At 42.1% G+C, this 25,857-nt stretch overlaps 1 protein-coding gene across 1 annotated transcript in view; it reads left to right on the top strand.

The window, feature by feature from the left end:
* CNTNAP2 (contactin associated protein 2) overlaps positions 1-25,857 on the top strand; it is a 2,128,298-nt gene that overhangs the window by 1,773,915 nt on the left and 328,526 nt on the right. Inside the window, exon 15 of the mRNA XM_040353157.1 lies at positions 17,399-17,526. Coding sequence (XP_040209091.1) covers positions 17,399-17,526 — 128 coding nt within the window. The remainder of the gene's footprint in view (positions 1-17,398; positions 17,527-25,857) is intronic.

Genomic DNA, 25,857 nt, shown 5'->3' with positions numbered 1-25,857 from the left:
TAGGAGCAGCCATATTTAACATATACTTTAAAACCCCAGTAAGATTACATTACTTGACTTTTATTAGTGAAGTGTTCTGTACACTACAGTACAACTGTCAGAACCGCGGTCTGCATGATTGAATACCCCTGGAGGGCTTTTGTGCGCTAAGCATTACCTCACCGTATTTCCAATTTACATTTATATTACTAAAGTTGATAATGTGCTCTTTTATGTGTGTATCGCTTTTACTGTATATCAGATCAGCAAATGAATTACAGCAGCCTGGACTTTTCCAAAGGCAAACTGATTTGCAACATTTACATAGAATTTTATTATGTGTGTTTTGTTAGTTGTATCTCCAACTCTACTTCTCTACATATGGTTTTTGTATGATAGCATTTATAAAACATCTGAACATGGGGATCACATCAAGAACCTATTGTCATTTTATTCTTACCTAAATCTTACTTAGAGTTCTACCCAAAAATGGAACTTCCGCTTTAAGTGATGGTGACCCCCTGACATGCCACATTTTGGCATGTCATTTTTTCGGGGGGGGGGGGTGTATACCCTCTCTTTTGGGCCATCCAGCTCAAACTTCCTCCCGGTGCTCCGTGGATTCGGAAGGAAGTTCACCTCTCCCCCTCCCTCTGTTTGCTCACATCATTGGACCGTGGGACAGGTGAGTGTCCGATTACTAAAAGTCAGCAGCTACACTTTTTGTGGCTGCTGACTTTAATATGGGTGAAACTCCGTTTTAACTTAAAGCCTAACACCTCTTTTTACATAGAGTGGGTTAACATTTCTGGCAAGTTTTTATATCAGTCTGTGACCCCACTGCAAAGATTTTCTGTTACTTCCTGTTCCTGTGATATGAATATGAGTAAAAGGAGTTGTAGATCATAAAGAAACTTGTTTTTAGTGGGCAGGACTTTTGAGGTATCGCAATGAACATATTTATAGAAAGATAAGATATCTTTATTCACACAAAGTTTAAAATCCCTGATATATAACATCTTTTGAAAACAATTCATACAATAAAGACCTCTTAAATGTATCCATTGGAGTATATCAAATTGTTAGGGGACACAATCCTGTGTACTTCAGATTGTTTACACTCCTTCCGTGGTTATAATGGATGGAAATATCTCAACAAATTCCCCAGACCACCAGTCTGCTTCATCAGGAGCCAAGTGGTCTAAATATTCTCAGTTAAAATACCAGAAGCACGTTCATTCCCAAAGTGCAGGAAAGGGGTATCTGCATGTTACAAAACAGGGGGAAGGATAAACCCCCTCCCAAGACCTCCGGCATCTCTCATGGGAACTTCACGAGTATAACTTAATACAAATCCTTCATATAATATTGCCAAAGTTCTCAAAAGGCAGCAAGGATGATTGCTGAGTTACTTTATAACATCAACCATACAAATATTGCCCAAACAGGCACTCAAAAGTCATAACGCTGTACTCCAAAGTTTGTGGCCCAGTGTTCTGCTTATTGAAAACTAGTTTCTTTATGATCTATTACTTGGATTTGGAACTAGGGTGACCACATGTCCCGGATTGCCAGGGACAGTCTGGCATTTTGCAGGTCTGTCCTGGGCACATTCATTCCAGGACAATACAGTATCCTGGAATGAAACTGACACAGCCACCCCCTGGGCCAATCTGATGCCCCCAAAAAAGGCCTCCACATCACCGCTTTACTCACTGACAGTACTTGTCCTGGCCGGGAATGCCTGGAGGAGCACAATCCTGCCCCCTGTTTGTGATTGGATAAATCATAAATCCTGCCTCTTGTGTCCAATCACGGTGCTGTGATTCGTTACAGCACAAGCTGATTTTTGGGAAGGGAGGGTGTCCCTAATTGATAGTTTGGAAATGTGGTCACCCTATGTGGAACGTATAGTGAGAGCCTTTTCTATCAATTTCAAATGGTGGTTGCAGTCATCATTCGGACAGAATAGGACCAAAGTTTCCCACTACAGTGGAAAGCATTGAGAGCGTTTTGATTTGCGAGCAACTTTTTTTTTACAATTCTGACTCAGTTTGCGAGTGTTGACTCGCAAAACGAGCAGAATTCAAGCTAAATAGGCCTGCAGTACCTCATTTGGCCTGGGGTACGGGGGCGCATAGGCCGAGCAGAGCCGAAAATAGGCCTGCAGTACCTCATTTGGCCTTAGGTATGGGGGCGCAGAAGCAGAGAAATGCCGAACATTGGCCTGCAGTACCGCATTTGGCCTGAGGTACGGGGGCGCAGGAAACAAGCCGAAGTGTCCTCTGGCCTTTTCGCCCATTTTCAGCACTCTCTGGCACCCCCCACCTCTGGCCACATTCGGTATAGCATCCCATTGAAGTCAATGCGGAACAAATTATTTTTGTTTCCATTGACTTCAATGTGAAAACTTGCTTTGATATGCGAGTACTTTGGATTACGAGCATACTCCTGGAACGGATTATTCTCATAATTCGAGGTTCAACTGTACACTATTTTTTTTCCTGTGTACCCATTGGAGAGATTGCCTATCATTCTTACCTTGAAAGCAAGGCAGGGGAAATCCCCAATAATGGCAATAAAAACCTGACAAAGGTCCCTAAGCCTTTCCTGCTCTATTGAAAATAAAATAGTTTTAGTTGAGGCTGGACAATAAAGTTTACTGGGAACAAAGCTATTCAATGCAAAAAAAAATAAAAAATTATGCAGCAGAGGACCATTTACAACAGTCCTTCTCGCTGAAGAAGCTTACAGTCTAAGCTTAAAGTGATACCACACACACACACATGGGTTGGTTATGTTATCACCGTATATATACTCGAGTACTCTGACTACTACTATACACTCTGGCTATAAATTTGCAATACTGTCCTCCAATAGTCCTCTTTATAAATGCAAAATCCCTCCGTCCTGCTCCACCCCTTTTTTTTTATATAAATTCTTTATTTTTGAAAAAACAGTGTGATAATTCCACAAGAAAAGACATCTTACATCCATGACATGTCATTTAACATAAATCTTGCCCATTTCATAATCAATAATCAACAATTGCTACTATACTATGTTATCAGAAATTGTATAGTCTTCAAACATAGTTTCCCTGAAGATCACTCCATTTTTCCTTTTGGCCAAGGCCAAGGCCAAAATTATAACAAACAGAAGAAGAAAAAGAGAGAAGAGAGGAGAATCCCCCCCCCCCCCCCAATCATATTTATCCATTGCCCCTCTTTCCTCTATTAGCTACTGGTTATTATATTAATGCTTCCATTACGACTTAGAGGCAATGGAGACTTATTCTATCTGTTCCCTATATATAAAATAGGGGGTCCAGATTTTCCAGCATTTCTCCTCTTTTTCTTTTATCATCATAATAAGATTTTCCATGTGTTGGATTTCTGTTACCCTAGTAAGCCAATGTGATCTAGTTGGAGAGGTGGTACTCTTCCATAGTGCCGGTATACATGCCCTTGGTGCGGTAAGAAGATGTTTTACGAGTGAGTTTTTGTATCTCTTAATTGATATATTATGTAATAAGAATACAGCCGGGTCTTCCCCAATGGATATACCTCTGATTGTTTTCACCGATTCAGCCACCATTGTCCAGAACTCTTTCAATATTTGGGCATTCCCAAGATATAAGTGACAAGGTGCCCTCAGATTTAAACATCGCCAACAGAACTAGGTGTATATAGGTGTGGATGCTTTTCACTTTAAGAGAGGGTTTTGTCCCACTCCATATAGAATGTAATGATATTGGTGGTCAGTAGTTGTCAAAATGAAAAACCTCTCTACTGAAATACCGTAAAATCACTTTGTGAGGCTAGGGGAAATCTATGGAGTGACTTCACAACCAGGTGGAGGTCCCTAGATATCAAAGCCAAGGATTAGACATACATTTATGCCTAATTATTTCAAACTATGGCACCTCTTCATTTGCCTATGGCATAATGTGAAACCTCTACAAAAACAACAACTTGGCAGTGGAGGTATCTAGCAACAGATCAGAAAACCAGAAGTCCATGAAATTAACCTCCCTTTTTTCTGTGCTCCCTCCATACAAAACAACTGAAATGCTATAGAAAACCACCATGAATCTAGGTCCACCCTATCCCATTGTCATCCGTGCAATTGGCTAAACGTGGTTTATTGGGGTGGATGTTTTGAGAACTCCTAGATATATATATATGCACACACTAGAAGGGGGAAGCCAAGGCTGACAATGGGATTGGGTAGACCTCAATAAGGTCCAAAGTGGCCCAGTACACTAGACAGCAGACATCATATAAATGTGGAATCTGGGTTATATTGGCCGCTGGGTAGTAAGTGTGGAGATTCGGAAAAGACAGTCTGCTGGACATTTTGCATGCAAAGAAAAAATGTTTACTAATTCAATGTTGGTGTATCCAAAGTATATGTGAAGGGGACAGGCAGCATTAGAAAAACATATAATAGCTTAGGAAGATAAGTATCCGCACAGCAATAATTCTACCAAACCACGATATTAAAAAGTGAATCCAAAACTCAAGCAAACCGTTTCTGAAACAATAGAGGTACATTTTTTCTTTAATACTGGAGGGAGAAGAAATCAGATTTTTTTTTTATATATATATAATTTGAGTGTTAAATGAGTGTGTTTCTGTATAGAAAGAGTCACAGAGCTAATACTCACACTGGTTCTTAGTGCTGGAAGGCTCTCACTGAATATTACCATGGCTCCCTCTGCTGAACACAAATGTCTGTAATTTGCAGTCTACCATCAGGGGAACATAGAAATGTAAAAAGAGAGAAAGGAAATATCACGGGATATGAAATTATTGCTTTCTTTGTGATTTATGCCGCCTTAGCCTTCGCAACATTTCCAGAATACTCCCCTTTTTAACTAATGACACCACCAAGCTTTTAATTCACTCCCTGGTCATCTCTCGCCTCGACTACTGCAACTCCCTCCTCATTGGATTACCTTTACATAGACTATCCCTCCTTGAGTCCATCATGAATGCCGCTGCAAGACTCATCCACCTTACCAACCATTCAGTGTCCCCCACCCCTCTCTGCCAATCCCTCCACTGGCTCCCACTCACCCAATGAATAAAATTCAAAGTACTAACAATAATTTACAAAGCCATCCACAACTCGGCCCCCAGCTACATCACTAACCTAGTCCCAAAATACCAACCAAGCCGCTTTCTTCGGGCCTCCCAAGACCTCCTGCTCTCTAGCTCCCTTGTCACCTCCTCCAATGCTCACCTCCAGGAATTCTCCAGAGCTTCTCCCATCCTTTGGAACTCCCTACCCCAATCTGTCTGACTGTCCCTTAATCTATTCATATTTAGACGATCCCCGAAAACTCTTCTCTTTAAAGAAGCCTATCCTGCTTCTAACTAACACTGTTTTACTTCCTCCATCAGCTCACCCCCCACAGCTATTACCTTTTGTATGAATTGACCCGCCCTTTTTAGATTGTAAGCTCTAATGAGCAGGGCCCTCTGATTCCTCTACCAAATTGTACCAAATTGTAATGTAACTGTAATGTCTGCCTTTATTTCTTTATCGTACATCACGGGACACAGAGCGGCATATTCATTACTATATGGGTTATATGGAGTACCTTCAGGTGTTGACACTGGCAATCTCAAACAGGAAATGCCCCTCCCTATATAACCCCCTCCCATAGGAGGAGTACCTCAGTTTTTACGCCAGTGTCTTAGGTGTTAGTCATGGTTTAGCTTGCCTCCGCATCCTTGGGATTAGGTGAGCTAACCGGTTCTGTCCAAAAAAGCCTCAGCGCTAAAGTGGTCAGTAACCGGACCCCAAACCCTTGGGGTATAGCCCATAATGCTTTTCTTTTTAGAGAGCTGGACCCTGGGCCCAGAACTTAGAAACCTTTGGGTGCCTAATGTTTCTGTTGCCAGAGTGCTATATGGGCCCAGGACAGTGGATCCTTCATAGGAACCCAGGGCCTGAAGGTCTAGACATCCCCACCGAGATGGGGGAAGATTGGGCCTCTTGCTTGGCAAAGTCCTGCGGCATGGAGCAGGTAAGTGAGGGGAAAACTTGCGGAACTTGGTTCTTAGCAGGTTTTTTCTGGGGGGTCACAGGGGACATGCCTAAAGTTATGCACTGCATCTGGCAAACTAGTCACATATCATAAAGATAGGATGGCTCTATATGTATTATTCCCCATAAAATGTGACCTCCCTTGTAGTGTTGGAAAAGCATTGAGTGGGGCCTGTGTGATATAAAAGTATATGTGTGTGTCAGAGAGCTATGCTTACCCGCAAGCCTCCAGGCGATGCTCCATTCAGTCTTCCTCCTCAGAGCCTGCAAAGCAGGCAAAACGCTGACCTCCTCGTGGTTCCAGGCTGCAGGCTGCAGTTTGCTGGAGCAGAGAGGTCCCTTCCTCCCAACCCCACCCCCCCCTGTCGGGAGGGGCATTTCCTGTTTGAGATTGCTGGGGGGGAAGGGCGGGTCAGTGGCTTAAGGAAGGGGCGGCCCTTCCTTGTTTGTTCCATATAGCTCATTCAATACTTTGGAACTGGGGAGGAAAGACCAGAACGGCAAGCACGGGGCGCCGAGGACACACAGTGGCCAGAAAGAATATTGCAGTCTTCAGAAAGACTGTTTTCAAGCCTAGGAATAGGCTGTTTCTTTTCCATCTCATAGTTTTTCTTGCAATACTACTCAGGGGGACAGAATGTTTTTTCTTTCCTAGATTTGAAAAAAAAAAAAAAAAAAGAAAGAGTGTTTCTACCTCTGAGGAAGGTCAAAGCCATCAAGGAATTAATCCTACTGGTTCTAAGCAAGAAGGAACCGACTATTCGCCTATGTATGAGGTTACTAGGCAAGATGGTGGCCACATTCGAGGCGGTACCACCTTGGACTCTTCCTCTACGGCCAGACCTGCTATCGCAAGGTCCGATCCTCCACCCTGCCTTACGGCATCTAAATTTGACGGCCTGGAAGCTGAATCCCTGATTCTCAGAGGTAGAGGTCTGTCTCAGAAAGTAATCTCTACCCTAATCAGAGCCAGGAAACCGGTCTCTAGGGTGATTTATCACAGGGTCTGGAAGGCCTATGTAGGCTGGTGTGAGTCCAAGCGATGGCTTTCTCGCAAACTCACCATTGATAGAGTTTTAAGTTTTCTCCAGCTAGGAGTGGATAAAGGATTGGCATTAAGCACAATCAAAGGACAGATTTCTGCTCTGTCAGTGTGGTTTCAGCGGCCGCTGGCCACCCACTCGCTGGTTAAGACCTTCCTTCAAGGGGTCTTGCGTATTAAACCTCCAGTTAAATCCCCGCTTTGCCCGTGGGATTTAAACCTTGTTCTGTCAAGTTTACAGAAACAACCGTTTGAGCCGTTGGCTGAAATTCCTTTGGTTTTACTGACAAGGAAGTTAGTATTTTTGGTCGCCATAGTTTCCGCAAGAAGAGTATCGGAACTGGCGGCCTTATCCTGTAAGGAACCATATCTTATTTTTCACAAGGACAGGGTCGTTCTCCGCCCTCATCCTTCCTTCCTACCGAAGGTTGTATCCAGTTTTCATTTGAACCAGGATTTGGTATTACCATCCTTCTTCCCTAAACCTACTTCCAGAAAGGAAGGGTTGCTGCATACCTTGGATATCGTCAGGGCCATGAAGGCCTATCTTAAAGCTACAAAGAAGATCCGGAAAACAGATGTGCTGTTCATATTACCGGATGGGCCCAAGAAGGGGCAGGCAGCTGCAAAGTCCACCATTTCTAGGTGGATTAAGCAATTAATCACTCAGGCCTACGGCTTGAAAGGGTTGCCTCCTCCAGTATCATTAAAGGCTCATTCTACTAGGGCCATGGGCGCCTCCTGGGCAGCACACCACCAGATCTCTATGGCTCAAGTTTGCAAGGCGGCAACCTGGTCTTCTGTCCACACGTTTACAAAATTCTACCAGTTGGACGTAAGAAGGAATACTGATACAGCCTTTGGGCAGGCAGTGCTGCAGGCTGCAGTTTGAGACCCTCGGATTCCGGGTGCTCCTCTTTTTTGAGTTAAATTTAAAATTTAAGATTATTTTTTCTCAACTAAGTTGGATTTATTATGATTTGAGTATTTCTCTAAATTAAATCCTTTTGTCTTGGAGATGTTCTCCCTCCCCTCATTGTGAGCATTGCTTTGGGACATCCCATATAGTAATGAATATGCCGCTCTGTGTCCCGTGATGTACGATAAAGAAAAAGGGATTTTTAATACAGCTTACCTGTAAAATCCTTTTCTTGGAGTACATCACGGGACACAGAGCTCCCACCCCTCTTTTTGGGGACCATTTTGGGAGGCATACTGCTTGCTACAAAACTGAGGTACTCCTCCTATGGGAGGGGGTTATATAGGGAGGGGCATTTCCTGTTTGAGATTGCCAGTGTCAACACCTGAAGGTACTCCATATAACCCATATAGTAATGAATATGCCGCTCTGTGTCCCGTGATGTACTCCAAGAAAAGGATTTTACAGGTAAGCTGTATTAAAAATCCCTTTTTTGATAAGCGCTGCGCAAACTGTTGGCGCTATATAAAACCTATATTATAATATGTAAGGGGTTAGCTCGGTAGCGGGGTGTGTGACCCCTTGGATGGGTTCACCACACACTGAATTTATACAGACTGGCAGTCGAAGACGGTTGAAAACAAAGTTTTTGGTTTATTTTTCTATCTTGCTGGAAAACAATTGCAAGCATCCCAACAGCATAAACAAAATCAAACATAAAATAAACCCTAGCCACTCTGGGCGTCTACCTTCCACACAGGAACCTATCTATGGAGTCTGACTCAGCCTAGCGCTGGGCAGATAGTGCTGGTCGTACAGCACAAAACAATAGTCTTTTGATTTTTATCACACAAAAAAATCACTCCTCTCCTCACCTCCTCAGAAGACTTTCAGTGCTGCTCTCCTACTCACAAAGCCTTAGGAATGATGCAGCAAATTAGTGGTAATCGCCTGGATTACTTATAGAGGCCTTAATTGCCTCATTCTGAACAGCTGAAGTTTTTCAACGGCCTCAAACCTTCCTGGCTACATTTTTCAGCCGACGCCTAATAACAATTAGCGTATTGTCTAACAAGGCAGAAATGTATGTCCCGTCTGTGACAACACCCACAGATTTACCTGACTTCCTGTCACAAATAATAATAATAATGAAGGGTTTTTTATTTTTATTTTGTGTACCTAAACATCAATACCTGCATTAAAGAATTATATTATATTTACCAGAACCCCAATGAAGTAATCTTTCTTAGCTATCAGGTCTTCTAAAATGTTCCTTTTTACTTGCTCCAGCCTATGTTATATGGCCTCCATCAGATTTTTAAATGTTATTTTCTGCTATACCCATTGTAACAGTTTATATTTGGCTTCCACTTTATTACATACGCAGAGGAAAATTGAATATTTGCATCTGTTTGGGATTGTCAGCTGGTAAATCAGTTACAGATGGGAAATATTTTATGAAGGAGAATAATAAGGCAAATATATGTGCCTCTGTTCCCGTTATAAATTAAGTATCCGTCAAACATCCCGTGTGGATTTCTATGGAGATAAACATTTTATCAGCGCTGTTTTAAGAAAAATGAGGCCACACTCGAGAACATCTGCCTTACCGCATATGAATTAAAATTAAGAAGTGGGTGTTCTTACCACAAGTGAATCTTGACAGTTGAGTAAGTTTCAGCTAACAGCTACTTTTTAGCAAGGTCATCCGTCTGCTCTGCTGAGCTCATGATATAAAAAAAATTGTCTAATTGGAGTAAAAATAAAAGCAACAGACATATGTCTATGTTTACAAGCTGAGAAAAACTGACAAGTATATGTATTTTGCTTGTGCTTTATGACTGCCTGCTCTGCGTAATGAAACACTTCAGTTAATTACCTTACTGCTTTGCCATTAACGCAAATGTGCCTATAATTTCTCAGGCATTAAGCTGTAAATAATTATTTGAGATGAACAGCAAAGCATTTAAAATATTGTAAAAATGGATGTTTGAGTCATTTGCTAACTAAAACCCTTAAATGCAGCTGCTTGCACATGCACATCTAGTTGCACACACAAGTGTTTAATTTAAACCTCTGACCTTTAAAAGCAAATGCTTATTATGCCAACAGTTTATTCCCTCATCATCCTACATGAGGCAGAACAAATGAGTAAGCAAATCATCCTTAAATAAAAAAACACCCAAAAGTTGGCCCTGTTCTAGCCTTGGATGTTGGCTATTATTTTTATCCTTGCAAATGTAATAACTACAGATTCAGTTTTTTGCCTTAATCATCATTGTAACATTAAATACTTTGGTTTAAAACACATTAGGCTGAAATATGAGTTATTTTTAAGAACAGCATATGTTTCATTAAGCTTATTTTACTGATTATACCAAAGTGGCCTGAAGTCAGCATTTTCTTCAGTAGTTACGGGCCCGAGAAGGATAGTATTCTTGTGGGTTTTGTTCTGGCATGTACGTGTCCTTCGTAATCACTATTTTCATTTCCTCTTGTCAGCAATCTCGGAATTTGTATCAGATGTTCACAGGGCAAAGCACATCTGAAAACTTTCTGTTGGATACTTTAGTTGGGTGAATTGTACAGTTTCAAAATTAGGCCAGTCAAGAATAAAAAAATAAAAAAGTAGTCCATTAAAAGACAGAATCAAACATAGCTTTTTCTGCAATGTTCAAATTTATTTAGGAGCTACACCATGCAGTACTTATTTTCTGTCACAAGATGGCATCAGTCTTTTTACTGGAATATTGGCCAACATCATTCAACGCATTGAACTCAGACTGTTATGAACTCACCACCAGATTATTGGACAGTAAAAAAGAAGCTGCGCAGTGATGAGTCAATCTCTTCATTACCGTATATACTCGAGTATAAGCCAAGTTTTTCAGCACATTTTTTGTGCTGAAAATGCCCCCCTCGGCTTATACTCGAGTCACCTTTTTGCGCCTAATCTCCCGGACTTTGGGGACCCGGTACCGTCCGGCCGTAGGTCACCTGGACCCCAAACTTGGCACACATATAGCCTCTTCCTCTACAAGTGTGCAAAGTTTGTTGTCCGGGGGATCTATGGCCGGGGAGCACCGATTTCATAGACTCCCATGTTAAACGGTAATCTCTCCGGTAACTTTAGGGACCCGATACCGGCTGGACCCAAAACTTGGCACACACGTAGCCGCAGTTCTCCTTTACAAGAGTGCAAATTTTGCTGTCTGGGGGACCTACAGCCGGGGAGCACCTATTTTTTAAATCCGGGCCCCCCTTCTATATACTCCCATGTTAAGTGCAAGTATAGTCATGAACACAGTGAGGCATGGGCACAGTGAGGCATGGGCACAGTGAGGCATGGGTACAGTGAGACATGGGCAGAATGAAGCATGGGCACAGTGAGGCATGCACATGGACACAGTGAGGCAAAGTGAGGCACAGACAGTGAGGCTTGCAGATGGACACCCTAGGCTTATATTTGAGTCAATACGTTTTCCCATTTTTTTGTGGTAAAATTAGGTGCCACGGCTTATATTCGGGTCGACTTATACTCAAGCATATATGGTATTTTGTTTTCTCCTCTCATTGGCATGCTCCTTGTCAGCATGTGAACTAACTGGCTCTTTGTGCTGCTTCTTCTTCTTACATTGCGAGCTTTGTGGTACAGGGGCTGCAAGAGATTGATACCAAATCAAATATGGGTAACTAGGCTGCTTGCATCGAAAAAAAAAAAATCAGCGGGCAGAGTCTGGTGTGTGACGTCATCACGCACGACAGCTGGCTCTGTTTTCATTCTATATATTGTCAATCTTTTATCTTCTCGTGTGAGTGGCTTTTATAAATAAATTTTTTATATATTTTTTAAGATACTCCACTATAAGATGTATCCCTTTGTTTCTGTTATGTTTTGTGCACGGCTAATGTGGAGTGCTACTGAGCCAAGACAATGGGAAGATTCTAAAGTGATGTAATAGTTAGACGCCTCTGATCTTGGTTTTCTGAAATCAAAATATCTAGTAAGGAGCTTTGGAGAACTGGTGGCAAACTTGAGGAGCAGAATTTGGTTGACAGTGGTTTACTGCTGGCACTGTATTTCTTTCCAACACATATTTGTTTGTTTGCAAGACTAAAGCCTCGTACACACGATCAGTTTTCCCAACGGGAAAACTGTGATAATAGCTCTTGGCCGGGAATTCCGGCCGTGTATGCTTTTTGCAGTTTTTCTAAACATGTACATGCCAGAACAAAACTATGAGGCCCCGTACACACGGACGGACAATCCGCTGAAAACGGTCCGCCGGACCGTTTTCAGCAGACATGTCCGCCCGGAGATTTCTGTCTGATGGTTGTACACACCATCAGACAAAAATCCGTGCGTAAACAATGCGCGGGGCGTGGCCGCGCCGTCGCCGCGACGATGACGCGGCGACGTGGGCGGCCTTGAAGTTCAAAGCTTCCACGCATGCGTCGAATCACTACAACGCATGCGAGGGATGGCGGTCGGTCGGACGTGTCCGGTGAGTCTGCACAGGCGACCGAACACGTCCGACGGACAGGTTTCCAGCGGACAGATTTCTTAGCATGCTAAGACATTTTTGTCCGCTGGAAACTGTCCGATCCGCCGGACAATTGTCCGGTCGGGCCTACACACGACCGGATCTGTCCGCTGAAACTGTCCGTCGGACAAATATCAGCGGATAGATCCGGTCGTGTGTACGGGGTCTGAGGAAATCCGGAGTATTTTTGTCCGGCGGTTTTTGGCAGTTTTCCTATGGGAAAAACTGCGATGGAGCATACACACGGCCGGGATTCCCGGACATCGCAGTTTTCCTGTTGGGGAAAACCGGCCATGTGTAGGGGAAAGACTGAATGAGCAGGTTCTCGACTTTCCCCGGCTTTTTCTGTCGGAAATCCCGTACGTGTGTACGAGGCACCAGGCTTTATTTTATGAGGACTATTTCTATTGACTTTGAAAACATTTCTTGATAAATATATTTTTTTGTTATTTTCGACATTTATGTTGATTTGTTTGTTTCAAAATGATAGCGCACTGATTTTTAGTTGAATGATGTGTTAATGAATACGGAAATGTGTTAATTTGTGTTTTTTTATATCTGCCTATAAATGCAACAAGCGCACTTCATACAGCAATGTGACATATTTGAAGGTCTGATGATTAAAGCTTAAGGCCACTGAGGGCCACTTCAGCAGTGATAGTCACTGATGCCAAAGGAAGAGGCCCCTTAGTGACCTCAAGCTACTTTGTGTTGGTAACCATAACGTGTATTGTCTATTTATCAGAATATGGTGTGCTGCTGATATCTTGGACTGGAATTATATCTGTCCTAGAATTCAGCGTTAATCCTCAGACCCTCAAATGGGCTACATTCAATAATTTTAATTACCAAATTATAAATAGCATTAGTAAATTTATCAGAGCTTTACAGAATACTGTACAATTCACATTGGTCAGTGACACCAAGTAACTTTAACCACTTCAGCCCCGGACCATTTTGTTGCTAAATGACCGGGCCACTTTTTGCGATTTAGCACTGTGTTGCTTTAACTGACAATTGCATGGTCGTGCGACGTGACTCCCAAACAAAATTAGCGTCCTTTTTTTCCCCACAAATAGAGCTTTCTTTTGGTGCTATTTTGATCACCTCTGCCATTTTTATTGTTTGCACTATAGACAAAAAGAGAGCGACAATTTGTAAAAAAAATGCAATATATTTTACTTTTGCTATAATAAATATCCTCAAAAAATATATAAAAAAAAACGTTTTTTTCCTCAGTTTAGGCCGGTAAGTATTCTTCTACATATTTTTGGTAAAAAAAAATCGCAATAAGCGTTTATTGATCGGTTTGCGCAAAAGTTATAGCATCTACAAAATAGGGGATAGTTTTATGGCATTTTTATTAATATTTTTTTTACTAGTAATGGCGGTGATCAGCAATTTTTATTGTGACTGCGACATTATGGCAGACACATCGGACCCTTTTGACACATTTTTGGGTCCATTGTAATTTTTACAGCGATCAGTGCTATAAGAACCCACTGATTACTGCAAAAACGACACTGGCAGTGAAGGGGTTAACCACTAGGTGGCGCTGTAGGGGTTAAGTGTGCCCTAGTGAGTGATTCTTACTTTAGGGGGATGGTCTGCGAGTGACAAGACAGTGATCACCGCTTCCAAATACAGGAAGCGGTGATCGCTGTCATTGTCACTACGCAGAGCGGGGAGATGCTTGTTTACATTAGCATCTCCCCGTTCTTTCTCACCGTGAGACAATCACGGGTATCCCCACGGTGATCGAGTCCACCGGTCCCTCCGTCGGGCTCATGGAGCTTGCGGCGGGCGCACGTCCACAATGCCGCGATCTTAAAGGGGTCGTATAGATACGTCCTTCTGCCTGTCCGTGCCATGCTGTCGACTTATATAGTCGTGCGTTGGTCGGCAAACAGTTAAAATATCATCCATATGAACACACACATGAACACAAGAAGAGCATATGAACTTCATATAGATTCCAGACCTGCAAGGCAACATTCCTCTCATGGCAGCTCTAATTTATGTGTAGCCCCTGAGCCTTTCTTTCTTCATTGGAGGTACAATATTTCAGGCTCCTAATATAAAGTTGAAACATTATTCAGGTGCATCAAAGAGCTTTGAACTAGACTTAAAGGGTAACTCTATTTTTGTGGGGAAACAAAATAGGAAAAAAATAATATAGCGTATACAATTGTGACACAAGTCATATTGTTATTAAAAAACACCTTTCCTTTTCAATCTGCAGCCGTTATTTTCTGAAAATGCAATATGGCTACCTGGAGTCTGCACTTTATGAGTTATGCTTTAAAGGGACGTGATAATAATTGTGGGTCAGTTATATCTTACATGTTGCACTGTAGTCAAATGACATATTTATAATTTTTTTCCCACAAATAGAGCATTCTTTTGGTGGTAGTTGATCACCTCTGCGGTTTTTATTTTTTGTTGAAAAAAATAAACAGCTTGTATGTAAAATTTTGCAAACAGGTAATTTTTCTCCTTCATTGATGTACACTGATGAGGCTGCACTGATGGGCACGATAGCCTGCACTGATGGGCACTGATGGTCTGCAGTGATGGGCACCGGTGGGCTGCATTAAGGGGCACCGATGGGCATCCATTACCGAGCTTTGTTTACATCACGTGATCAGCTGTCATTGGCTGACAGCTGATCACGTGGTAAGGGGCCGGGACCGGCCCCTTACTCGGGTCTGTGATCACCTGAGTTTCAGTGACTCTGTGATCACAGCGTGCGGGGAAGATGCTTTGGGGCCCCCAAAAGCACCTTATCATCATGTTGATGGGGACAAGGACCTGTTCCCGACAACCCTGGCCATTGGTTGTCAGGGTCTGAGGGTAGGGGGGCTTATCGGAATGTGGCAGCCCCCTTTTTACCCCTACCCATTCACCAAAAAAAAATTAAAAAGTTAAAACTACAATAGACATGTAGTCTCATGACACCATAAGGGGATGGGGTCACTCGGTTATGTCAAGAGACAGCAGTTGCCAGGAGACCTCCCATCGAGGTGGAACCCTTTTTTATTTTGGGTCCATCAGGCAGTGTGATTGAATGGATGGACATTGCGGAATTGTCAAAAACTATCTATTGTGGTTTTTACTTTTTGACACTTTTTTAGGTGAATGGGTAGGGGTACAATGGGCCAGATTCACGTAGCCCGGGCACAGCGTAACGTAACCGATTTAGGTTACACCGCCGCAAATTTTCTGGCTAAGTGCCCGATCCACAAAGCACTTACCTGGAAATTTGCGGCGTTGTATCCGAAATACGTCCGGCGCAAGGCGGGCCAATTCAAATGGGGCGGGTACCATTTAAATTAGGCGTTCTCCCGCGCCGGACGTACTGCGCATGCTCCCGACGCAAAATTACGACGCGCCGACGTTTTGTGAATCGCGACCTGAAAAAAAGACTTGCACCGGGAAAAAAAAATGTTTTTAAAAAATTCAAAAGCGACGCGGGAAAGACGGGTATACTTTTACATGGTGTACTAATTTTACACTTTGTAAAAGGTGCCCTATCTTTGCGACGGCAAACTAACACTTGCGACGGAAAAAGTTTTGTGGATCGCCGTAACTGCTAATTTGCATACCCGACGTTAGTTTACGACGCAAACTCCCCCCAGCGGCGGCCGTGGTACTGCATCCTAAGATCCGACAGTGTAAAACTATTACACCTGTCGGATCTTAGGGATATCTATGCGTAACTGATTCTATGAATCAGTCGCATAGATAGAAACAGGGATACGACGGCGTATCAGCAGATACGCCGTCGTATCCCTTTTGTGAATCTGGCCCTTGATTCTGGCCTGACTAAAAATATAAAACTGTGCTTTTTTATTTTATTTTCTAATATATTTAAACACAATAAAGAAAGAAAATCTACACAAAATCAAAAGACATTCACTTTAATTTCTGTAAGATACTCCGGTTGATGTTAGCTTAGACAGCTCATTGTGAACAGAGCAGCAGAGAAATCCATCATTGGATATTATGCCGCGTACACACGATCATTTTTCAGCATGAAAAAAAAACTACGTTTTCCCAACTTCATCATTAAAACGACATTGCCTACACACCATCGTTTTAAAAAAATTATCTAGCAAAGCGCGGTGACGTACAACACGTACAACGGCACTATAAAGGGGAAGTTCCATTGGCCTTTGGGCTGCTTTAGCTGATTCCGTGTTATGAACGGTAGTTTTACCCGAACGAGCGCTGCCGTCTCATAACTTGCTTCTGAGCATGCGTGGGTATTTTACGTCGTTTTAGCGCACACACAATCATTTTTTACAACCCGAAAAACTACATAGTTTAAAACGACGTTTAAAAATGCAGCATGTTCGAAAACAAATTTTTGTCGTTTTTCAGAACCTGAAAAATGATGTGTAGCCCACACACAATCATTTTAAATGACGTTTTTTGAAAAACTACGTTTTCTTCATGCCGAAAAATGATCATGTGTACGCGGCATTACTATCTCACTGAATGGGGTTTCCATCCTTTTATGGAAAGCAGAAACATGTTAACCCTTTAAGGAGGGATTTATTAAGGTTGAGTTTTGCATGAATGGGTATTTTAAATGCAAGCCTTAAGATTGTTAACCCTGGTTTTTGTTTTCTTTATCCTCAGCAGACTCATAATGTCTAATACATAATTATTCAGCCAAAAAATAAATTTAACAAGCTCCATAATTTTGCACTGGAGATTTACTGTTACCTTTAATCATCCCTACTGACAAATGTCAGAAAGAGGCTGCAAACTGCTTGTTTTTAGGGTGCTGTATTAGTTGCCATGGTTACATTATTCACTGATGAATTACCCTTTTCCCTTTGCATGGCACAGGAGGAAGGATGATGGCATCTTGTCCTATAAGGATCACCTGCCGGTCACACAGGTTATTGTTGGTGATACATATCGTTCTTCATCCGAGGCAAAGCTGACTGTTGATCCCCTACGATGTTTTGGAGACAGTAAGTGTTTTAAATGACCTTTTATGTCCTATAATATATAGTGATGGAGGACATCTGTGAAAACTGGCAATGAAAAAGTCTTTAAATGGAACCTGTCAAAGGTAAAAGAATACCTAAACATGCAGCAATTTACAAGTCAGATAAGGTAATGTTTCTATTGAGTCAATCGGCATTTGGATCAATGTTATAAAGAATTACAAAATTTGCTGTAGTCTAAGCCATTTTGAATAATTAGTTTCAGTATTTGGATTTAGAGTTGTTTTGATCTGTCTCTACTGAAGCTTCAGTGCTGCTTTCTGGAAAAGGAGTCAGGATTTAAAGTGGTAATAAACCCAAATACAAAATGAAATATAATGCCAATCCCTAGATTATTTCACCTGGTGATCAAGCCAGTAACACACTTCCTGTGTTAGGGTGTCTGAATTATGGTGGAAGAAGTAAAGCAGACACCTTTGGACAGTAGCATTGTCAGTCTGGAGAGAGGGTAGTGTAAGACTAGCAAATTTAGGACTTGACTAGCAAATTTAAGCTAAATTCTAGCTTAGGCTCCATTCACATATATTCAAATGTAATGCTATTTAAACTGCTTCCAATTGGTATGATATGGGAACCAAAACGTCTTTCTACTGAGCTGGTTCACATATCTGTGGGCATGTGGTTTGGTATAGTTCAGGAGGGGGGACGTTTGCTTGTCTTCCCCCTTTCCTCGCCTGCCAGACTGCATGCCCAGATAAGGGCCCTGGTATGAATTTTGTGGGGAAATCCCACCCCATTTTTAAAAAAAATTGGCATGGGGTTCCCCTCAAAATCCATATTGTATTGGGGGGCCCTATGCTGTTTTTTTCCCTCCAATTGTATTGCCAGTGTTCTGTCAAATTAGCCAACTCGTCAGAAACTTCAACCACGTCACTTCCAGTTTCTTTAAACCAGGGGTCTCGAAACTTTCTAAACAAAGGGCCAGTTTACTGTCCTTCAAACTTTAGGAGGGCTGGACAATGTGGATGATAGGAGTAGAAAATGTCCTGGCATCAGTGCGGGTAAACAATTTCCCATGATTGGTATTAGGGGGATCAATAGTGATCCATCATTGGTATAAATGGGATTAACAGCACCCCATCATTGGTATCAGTGGAAATATTAGTGCCTCATTATTGGTATCAATCGGAGGAATAGTGCCCCATCATTGGTTGCTGACTGTGGGGGGAATCATGGTAAAAGCAAGCAAAGGGCCGCATCTGGCCCTCGGGCCGCAGTTTGGAGACCACTGCTTTAAACCATCGGTAATTGCAGATTTTGACTAATTGCTATTTGAACACAACATTGGCAACGTAATACAGTCCAGTACAGGAAGATTTAGCCGTTTTGACAGCACATCGGCTAATGAGGACAAAGTTGTCGTCGCCTCAGAGGCAGCCATTTTGTTGGCTAGTTTCGGTACGGAGTAATAATATCCCATAATATCATGCACCGAACTATATTTGGTTTCTGGTGTTGTGTCCAAATTGTCAAAATCTCCAATTACTGATGGTTTAAAGAAACCTGGAGTTAAGTATTTTCTGACGAGTTGGCTATTTTGCTAGAACACCAGCAATTCTTTGGTTTACATTCAGCTGTCAGCAAGGAAACCGTTGACAGCTGATGAATCATCGATTGTTAAGGACGAGCTTCCTGGCCCTCTCTTTAACTGTTACCCAACCAGCTATTGTTAAAGACACCAGTGGCCCCTGGCTCTGAATAACTGCATCTGAACAGGGAAATTGCAGCTGAAAAGCTGAACAGCTGCTTTGGAAATTCACAGTCAAAACGGATGGGAAATTCGCACCGGACCTGTGTGAAACTAGCCTAACATTTTCTTAGCAGTTACAGCAACAGGCTTCTTTTTCTTATTTTTCTTTTGGGAAAAGGGTCTAACATGAATAAAAGCTGATCGTTGTTAGCAAACCTATCAATGTTAAATGGTTTGTCTCATCAGTGTAATTGCTACTTTGTCTGGACAGCTTGGTCTGTTAAGGATCAACATGTAAAAATAAATGGAAAAAAAAAGAAAAATAATGCAATCACCATATCTATGAATTAGTAAGGTTTAATTTAATACAATTTTGTTTTTGGGATTAACATCACTTTAAACAAAAGGCTTCAAAACGGCTGATTTTCCTCGACCAAAATAAATGGCCCTGCTACTAGGGTTGTCCCGATACCACTTTTTTAGGACCGAATACAAGTACCGATACTTTTTTTCAAGTACTCGCCGATACCGAATACCGATACTTATTTTTAAATGTGTCCCCAAATGCAGCCATGTTCCCCCACAAATGCAGCCATGTCCCCCCACATATGCAGCCATGTCCCCCCACATATGCAGCCATGTCCCCCCACATATGCAGCCATGTCCCCCCACATATGCAGCCATGTCCCCCCACATATGCAGCCATGTCCCCCCACATATGCAGCCATGTCCCCCCACATATTCAGCCATGTCCCCCCACATATGCAGCCATGTCCCCCCACATATGCAGCAATGTCCCCCCACATATGCAGCAATGTCCCCCATATATACAGCCATGTCCCCCCACATATGCAGCCATGTCCCCCCTATATCCAGCCATGTCCCCCCTATATCCAGCCATGTCCCCCCTATATGCAGCCATGTCCCCCTATATCCAGCCATGTCCCCCATAAATCCAGCCATGTCCCCCCTATATGCAGCCATGTCCCCCCTATATGCAGCCATGTTCCCCCTATATGCAGCCATGTCCCCCATACCTAAATGCCGCCGCCGCACGGTTAAACAGCGTGCGGGGAACATCATAGCTTTCATTTGAATAGCTGTAGTGTTCCCGCTGCGCCACGTATAGACACTCCCCCTTGCTCGGGATTGGACAGATCCGTCCAATCCCGAGCAAGGGGGAGTGTCTATACGCATCGCAAGTTGGCTTTTTTTTAACCGATGGTTAAATAACCTATGGGTCCCACCTACGATCGGTTTTGACCGATGAAAACGGTCCATCAGACCGGTGTCCTCTGTTTAACCTATCGTGTGTACGAGGCCTAATAGGCTGGATTAGCCAATGGATTCTCACATGGGGAATCTTTTGGGGATGCTAGTGACACTTGACTTCTCGGTATGAAATCTAAGACCGCATAAACACAAATTTCCTTTAGATTTACTAAAACCATGTAGTGCAAGGGCCTGCTTGATTGTAAACAATCATGCATTATTTTCACTTGGTAATCCTACAAATGAGATACTTCAAGTCCCTGAATGGCTACTCCAGTGATGGTCAATTTATTTGATACAGGGGGCTTCAGGTGCAGCCCCTGGAATCAACCCAAGGGCCACGCAAAGGGGTTGATTTCCTAAAGGCAAATAGACTTTTCACTTAGAAAGAGAAGTCACGTTTTACAAGGAAATTTTCCCCATAACTTAGTGAATGTGGTGAAATTTCACCCCCCAAGAAATACCCATTCACACGCAAGGAACATTTAAAAAAATGGATGAGAGAAGTCAGCAGAGCTCATTCACTAAGCCCTGGGGAAAATTCTACATGCTACAAGAGGTAATAAGAGACTGCGTACACGCATTAGGGATGGTCACAAACTTTAAGCATGCTTCAGGATAAAATCAGATATTGCAGACACATTACATAGCATTGCTAAAGATCCCTTCTATCATACCCCGAATACAAATCAGTGCTTCCACATTTGTACTCTATATTGTGCCCTTAAAAATTACTTGTGGCAAATTTGATATTTCTTTCACAAAGAACCATTATAAAGGCCAATTTAAAAGATCAGATGAAAAAGAAACATGAAAAAGAGAATGGTCAACAAAGAAAAAAAGTATGTCGAAAAGCCAGTCTGAAGCACAAAGTGCTGTCTGCAGGGGCCTCAAGGGCTACATGTTGGGCACAAGAAGACCACTCTCACTCTCTATCACTGTATCTTTGGAGGCACCCATGGTTGCCACCAACCCTGGACTTCGAACAAATCTGTCTATGTCAATCTCTGTTACATGACGTGGGTAATGGGATTAGTAGTTTACAGTAGAAAGATGATTGTTTTTGTTTCTGTTCTCCCCCCATGACCTCACACTGCATTTCTGGTAAGAGTGGAACAGGTATTTTCTGTATTTGCTGAATATGTTCTTATGCCTAGTACACACGATCGGTTTTCCCGATGGTCAAAAGACCGCCGGGAAAACCGAGGGGAATACCGAGAACCGGCTTGGTCCCTTTTCCCCTGTACACACGGCCAGGAATACTGCCAGGAGAACTTTGGTCGAGAAAACCGGACGTGTGTATGCTTTCTCGCAGTGTTTCCCATATGCTAAGGAGCATACACATGCCCGGTTTTCCCGGCCAAAGGAAAACACGTCAGTTTTCCCGATCTGAAAAATGATCGTGTGTACTAGGCACTAGTCTGAAAAATGAAAACTAATGTATCCACCACATCTAAGGGTACGTAAGCTGTAATATATTACATTTTTGCTCTTGGGTTTAGTAACCTCATAACTTGCAAGATTTTATTTACCCTGTATGTGCATAGAAACAGTTGTATAGGTTTTAAAGGGAAACTCCACTTTCCTGAGAAAAAAATAACAAATAAAAAAAATATATATATAGCGTATACAATTGCAACACAAGTCATATTGTAATTGAATGTTATTAAAAATTACCTGTTTTTAATCAGCAGCTCTGTCATTTTATCAAAATGCAATGTAATATGGCTACCTGGAGGTGTTCTGTACACAAAATATGTACAAAACGCTCCTCCCCCCAGATATGTAATTTCCTGCTTGTGCGATTGGCTCACTGATATTCCCAGAAGTCTGCCCTAAGATACAAGTCATATTTCAGGCATTGCCTGCAACAAAAATGACATTTTTGGTGAGATACTCCCAATAGGAAATCATGTCTAAAGGGATGCAGGCCCAGCAGCTTTCCTCATTAGAGCCCTGCAGGTGCTGCAGCTGATAGATAAACATGAAACCACTCCCATTAGATTCACTTTCCAACATGGACACAGAGAAACACACAGGGATTTATTCAATATAACAAAAGGTAGGACTCTGCAACAAAGAGTTTGCAATGTACATCGGAGAACTGGAGAAAGTGCAGAGAAAGGCAACCAAACTGATAAGAGGCATGGAGGAGCTCAGCTATGAGGAAAGATTAGAGGAACTGAATTTATTCACTCTTGAAAAGAGGAGAATAAGGGGGGATATGATCAACATGTACAAATATATAAGAGGTCCATACAGTGAACTTGGTGTTGAGTTATTCACTTTTACGGTCAACACTGAGGACAAGGGGGCACTCTTTACGTCTAGAGGAAAAGAGATTTCACCTCCAAATACGGAAAGGTTTTTTCACAGTAAGAGCTGTGAAAATGTGGAACAGACTCCCTCCAGAGGTGGTTCTGGCCAGCTCAGTAGATTGCTTTAAGAAAGGCCTGGATTCTTTCCTAAATGTACAGAATATAACTGAGTACTAAGATTTGTAGGTAAAGTTGATCCAGGGTAAATCCGATTGCCTCTCGGGGGATCAGGAAGGAATTTTTTCCCCTGCTGTAGCAAATTGGATCATGCTCTGCTGGGGTTTTTTGCCTTCCGCTGGATCAACTGTGGGTATGGAGTTGGGTGTATAGGATTTTACTGTGTTTTTTATTTTGTTTTTTTATTTTTTGTGGTTGAACTGGATGGACTTGTGTCCTTTTTCAACCTGACTAACTATGTAACTATGTACATAGATCACCCAGGGGGAAATGTTTTTTTCTCAACAAAAGTGGAGTTACTCTTTAAGGCTTTTGTAAGATACTTTTTTAGAAGTAAAAGATATTTTTTTGACAGGGCTTACTTAATTATGCCATTTGTTCTGCAATTTCCTATCTTAACAGAGTAGCTAATATCAAATGTGTTACGAGGCCTTTTTGTGGTTAATGAGAAAATTCTGCCAATCATACTTGCTTTGTGATAAAAGATAATAGTATTCGCATAAAAGGAACACTTCACAGATGGGACGCTGATACCAATGTCATCAACACTGCTATTTATTCCCATATTAGCCAGGTTTATTATTGTGCAAACTGCAATCAATCCTGGGGATGTTAGTGAATATTAGTGTTTGATTTGATATCCTTGCTCATCAAGCAGTATAATTAATAGGCCTGTTTCTTTGTTAGATTAGAATTTTCAGATGGCTGTAATAACTTAGTATTTCTTTTTTTTTTTTTCTTGTTTTTTTTCCTGTGTGTTAAGAATGCTAGAAAATAATTGCTCCCACAGCAAGAAATGTGAATTTGTAATTAATACTCACTGATGAACGGATCTGTTTAAAATGCAGTAATCTTGTGTTAGCTGCAAGGCTGAATTAGAGTTGGCTAAAAGAGTACATCATTAAAGGCCAACTCCCAGGCAAGAAATAATAACTTATAAACAATAAGGGAAGCATTTTTTTTTGGATTTTAATATCTGCCTGTGCCCTACTTGGGAAATGTTTCCCTCCCTTTCATCTCCGGGATAAGAAAGTACAGGCAAAAATAAAAACACTTTTAAACGTTTTAAACTTTCCCACTCTGTCTAAAACTATATTAAAAGTTTTGGCTGGAGTTGGGTTTTAGGGCCCCATTCACACGGGTGAATGAGGCTATTTGCTATTCCCCTTGGGAGGCTTAGTAGGGATTCATATGAATTGGTGCGACAGGAAGTCCCACTGAAAGCAATAGGAGCCTGACAGCACCCGCATCTATCTGTGGCCTTTCACATTAAATTGTTCATGTGATTGCCAGAAGATGATCAGCCCTGGATGCAGACAGTCAGAATTCAGGGTCGATTATCCTCAGTTATTTGCTGTCAGGCCCCCATTGCTTTCAATAGGTCTTTCTGTCTGTACCTATGCACATTGATCCTCCCTAATTTTCCCATGGGTAATTGCAAATGGAACCCATGGAGTACCTTCTGTCAGGTTCTAATTGCCCTCTGTGTCTCTGCTGGGAAGATTGAGCCTTCTATTTACTGTATCCCTGTGAATATTGTCACAAGACAAAAAGTAGGACATAATCTAAAATGTTACATTTGTCTTGATAACATGGGGCGAGGGTGAATGGGGGCAAATGATCAACAGTCTAAGATGGGTATTCCCTTTTACTTTGGGGAGATTTACACTCACTTAATATTGCATCTCTAGGATAGAAAGGGAAATCTCTCCAGCAGGGAGCAAAATATAACCTAGGATTTTTAATGTCTGTCCAAAACAAAACAAAAAAGAGCCGGTTCACACAGGGGTGACTCGTCAGGCGACTCAGCAGCCTGACAAGTTGCGTCCCGTTCTGTTCAATGGAACCGTTCTAATAGGAGCAAAAAAGGTTCTTGTACGACTTTGGGGGCGACACGGGGCGACTTGCATTGACTTCAATACAGAAGTAATTTTGCAAGCCGCCTCTGAAGTCGTCTTTAGATCGCCTTGCCGGGTGGCCCCCAAAGTCATGCCGCCCCTGTGTGAACCGGCTCTTAAGCTCCATGAACACCTTCATGTTGTGCTAATGCACATCTTTTCGCACTTTTTTACAGCATTTCTAGCATGAGATGTGCACCAAATGCACCAAAAGAAGCTCACGTACCTTTTCAGGCTTCGAGCATTGCAGTTTTTTGTACTTGTTTTTCCGTGTGACAAAATATGTGCTTCCTAGTTGTGTTTGGAGTGCCATCAAGAATTACAGCACCACAAGCGTGATGTGCATTGTTCAAGTGTTCCCTGAAAGCGCATTTGTGAATGCGGTCTTAAGCTGGCCATAGATTCATTGAAATTCAACCAGTTCAGCAGGGAGTGGCCACATTTTGATCCATCTATGGCGGTTCTTTTTCATGGGAAATCGATCTAATGGTCGACTTACCATGAACGGCTTGTTTGAAAATGTGTGTTTGATCAGCGCTGCAGCCAATCAGTTGCAGCGTTAATCAGTGTATTCTGACAGGTTATGATGAAAAGGGGCTAAAGGAATCAAAAACCCTCCAACCAAATCAGTGCATGAGCCTTCCTAGAACAGAAGGTGTTCTCATTCCATCACATATACCATATTGACATATTCCTAATTTTAGTATAATGGTCAGTTTCATGCATATACTCTGGAGTAAGATGATTCAGTAAAGGCCAAACTTTCCCACTGTCAGCCTATTACTTTGCATGTTTTTTTAACAAGAGAACTTTGCATGTTTTAGTATGAAGATATATGCTCTGAATTTAGTGTTCAGCCCCTTAAAGTACTTGGATTTTACATACCTAACATCTGTTAAAAGAAATAAAAACTTCAGCTTGCCTTGTAGCAAGTATAAAT

The sequence above is a fragment of the Rana temporaria genome, chromosome 5, assembly GCF_905171775.1.
Source record: "Rana temporaria chromosome 5, aRanTem1.1, whole genome shotgun sequence".
Classification (NCBI taxonomy): Eukaryota; Metazoa; Chordata; class Amphibia; order Anura; family Ranidae; genus Rana; species Rana temporaria.
The sequence above is the reverse complement of the archived record's forward strand: the minus strand, read 5'-3'. Positions and strand labels throughout refer to the sequence as shown.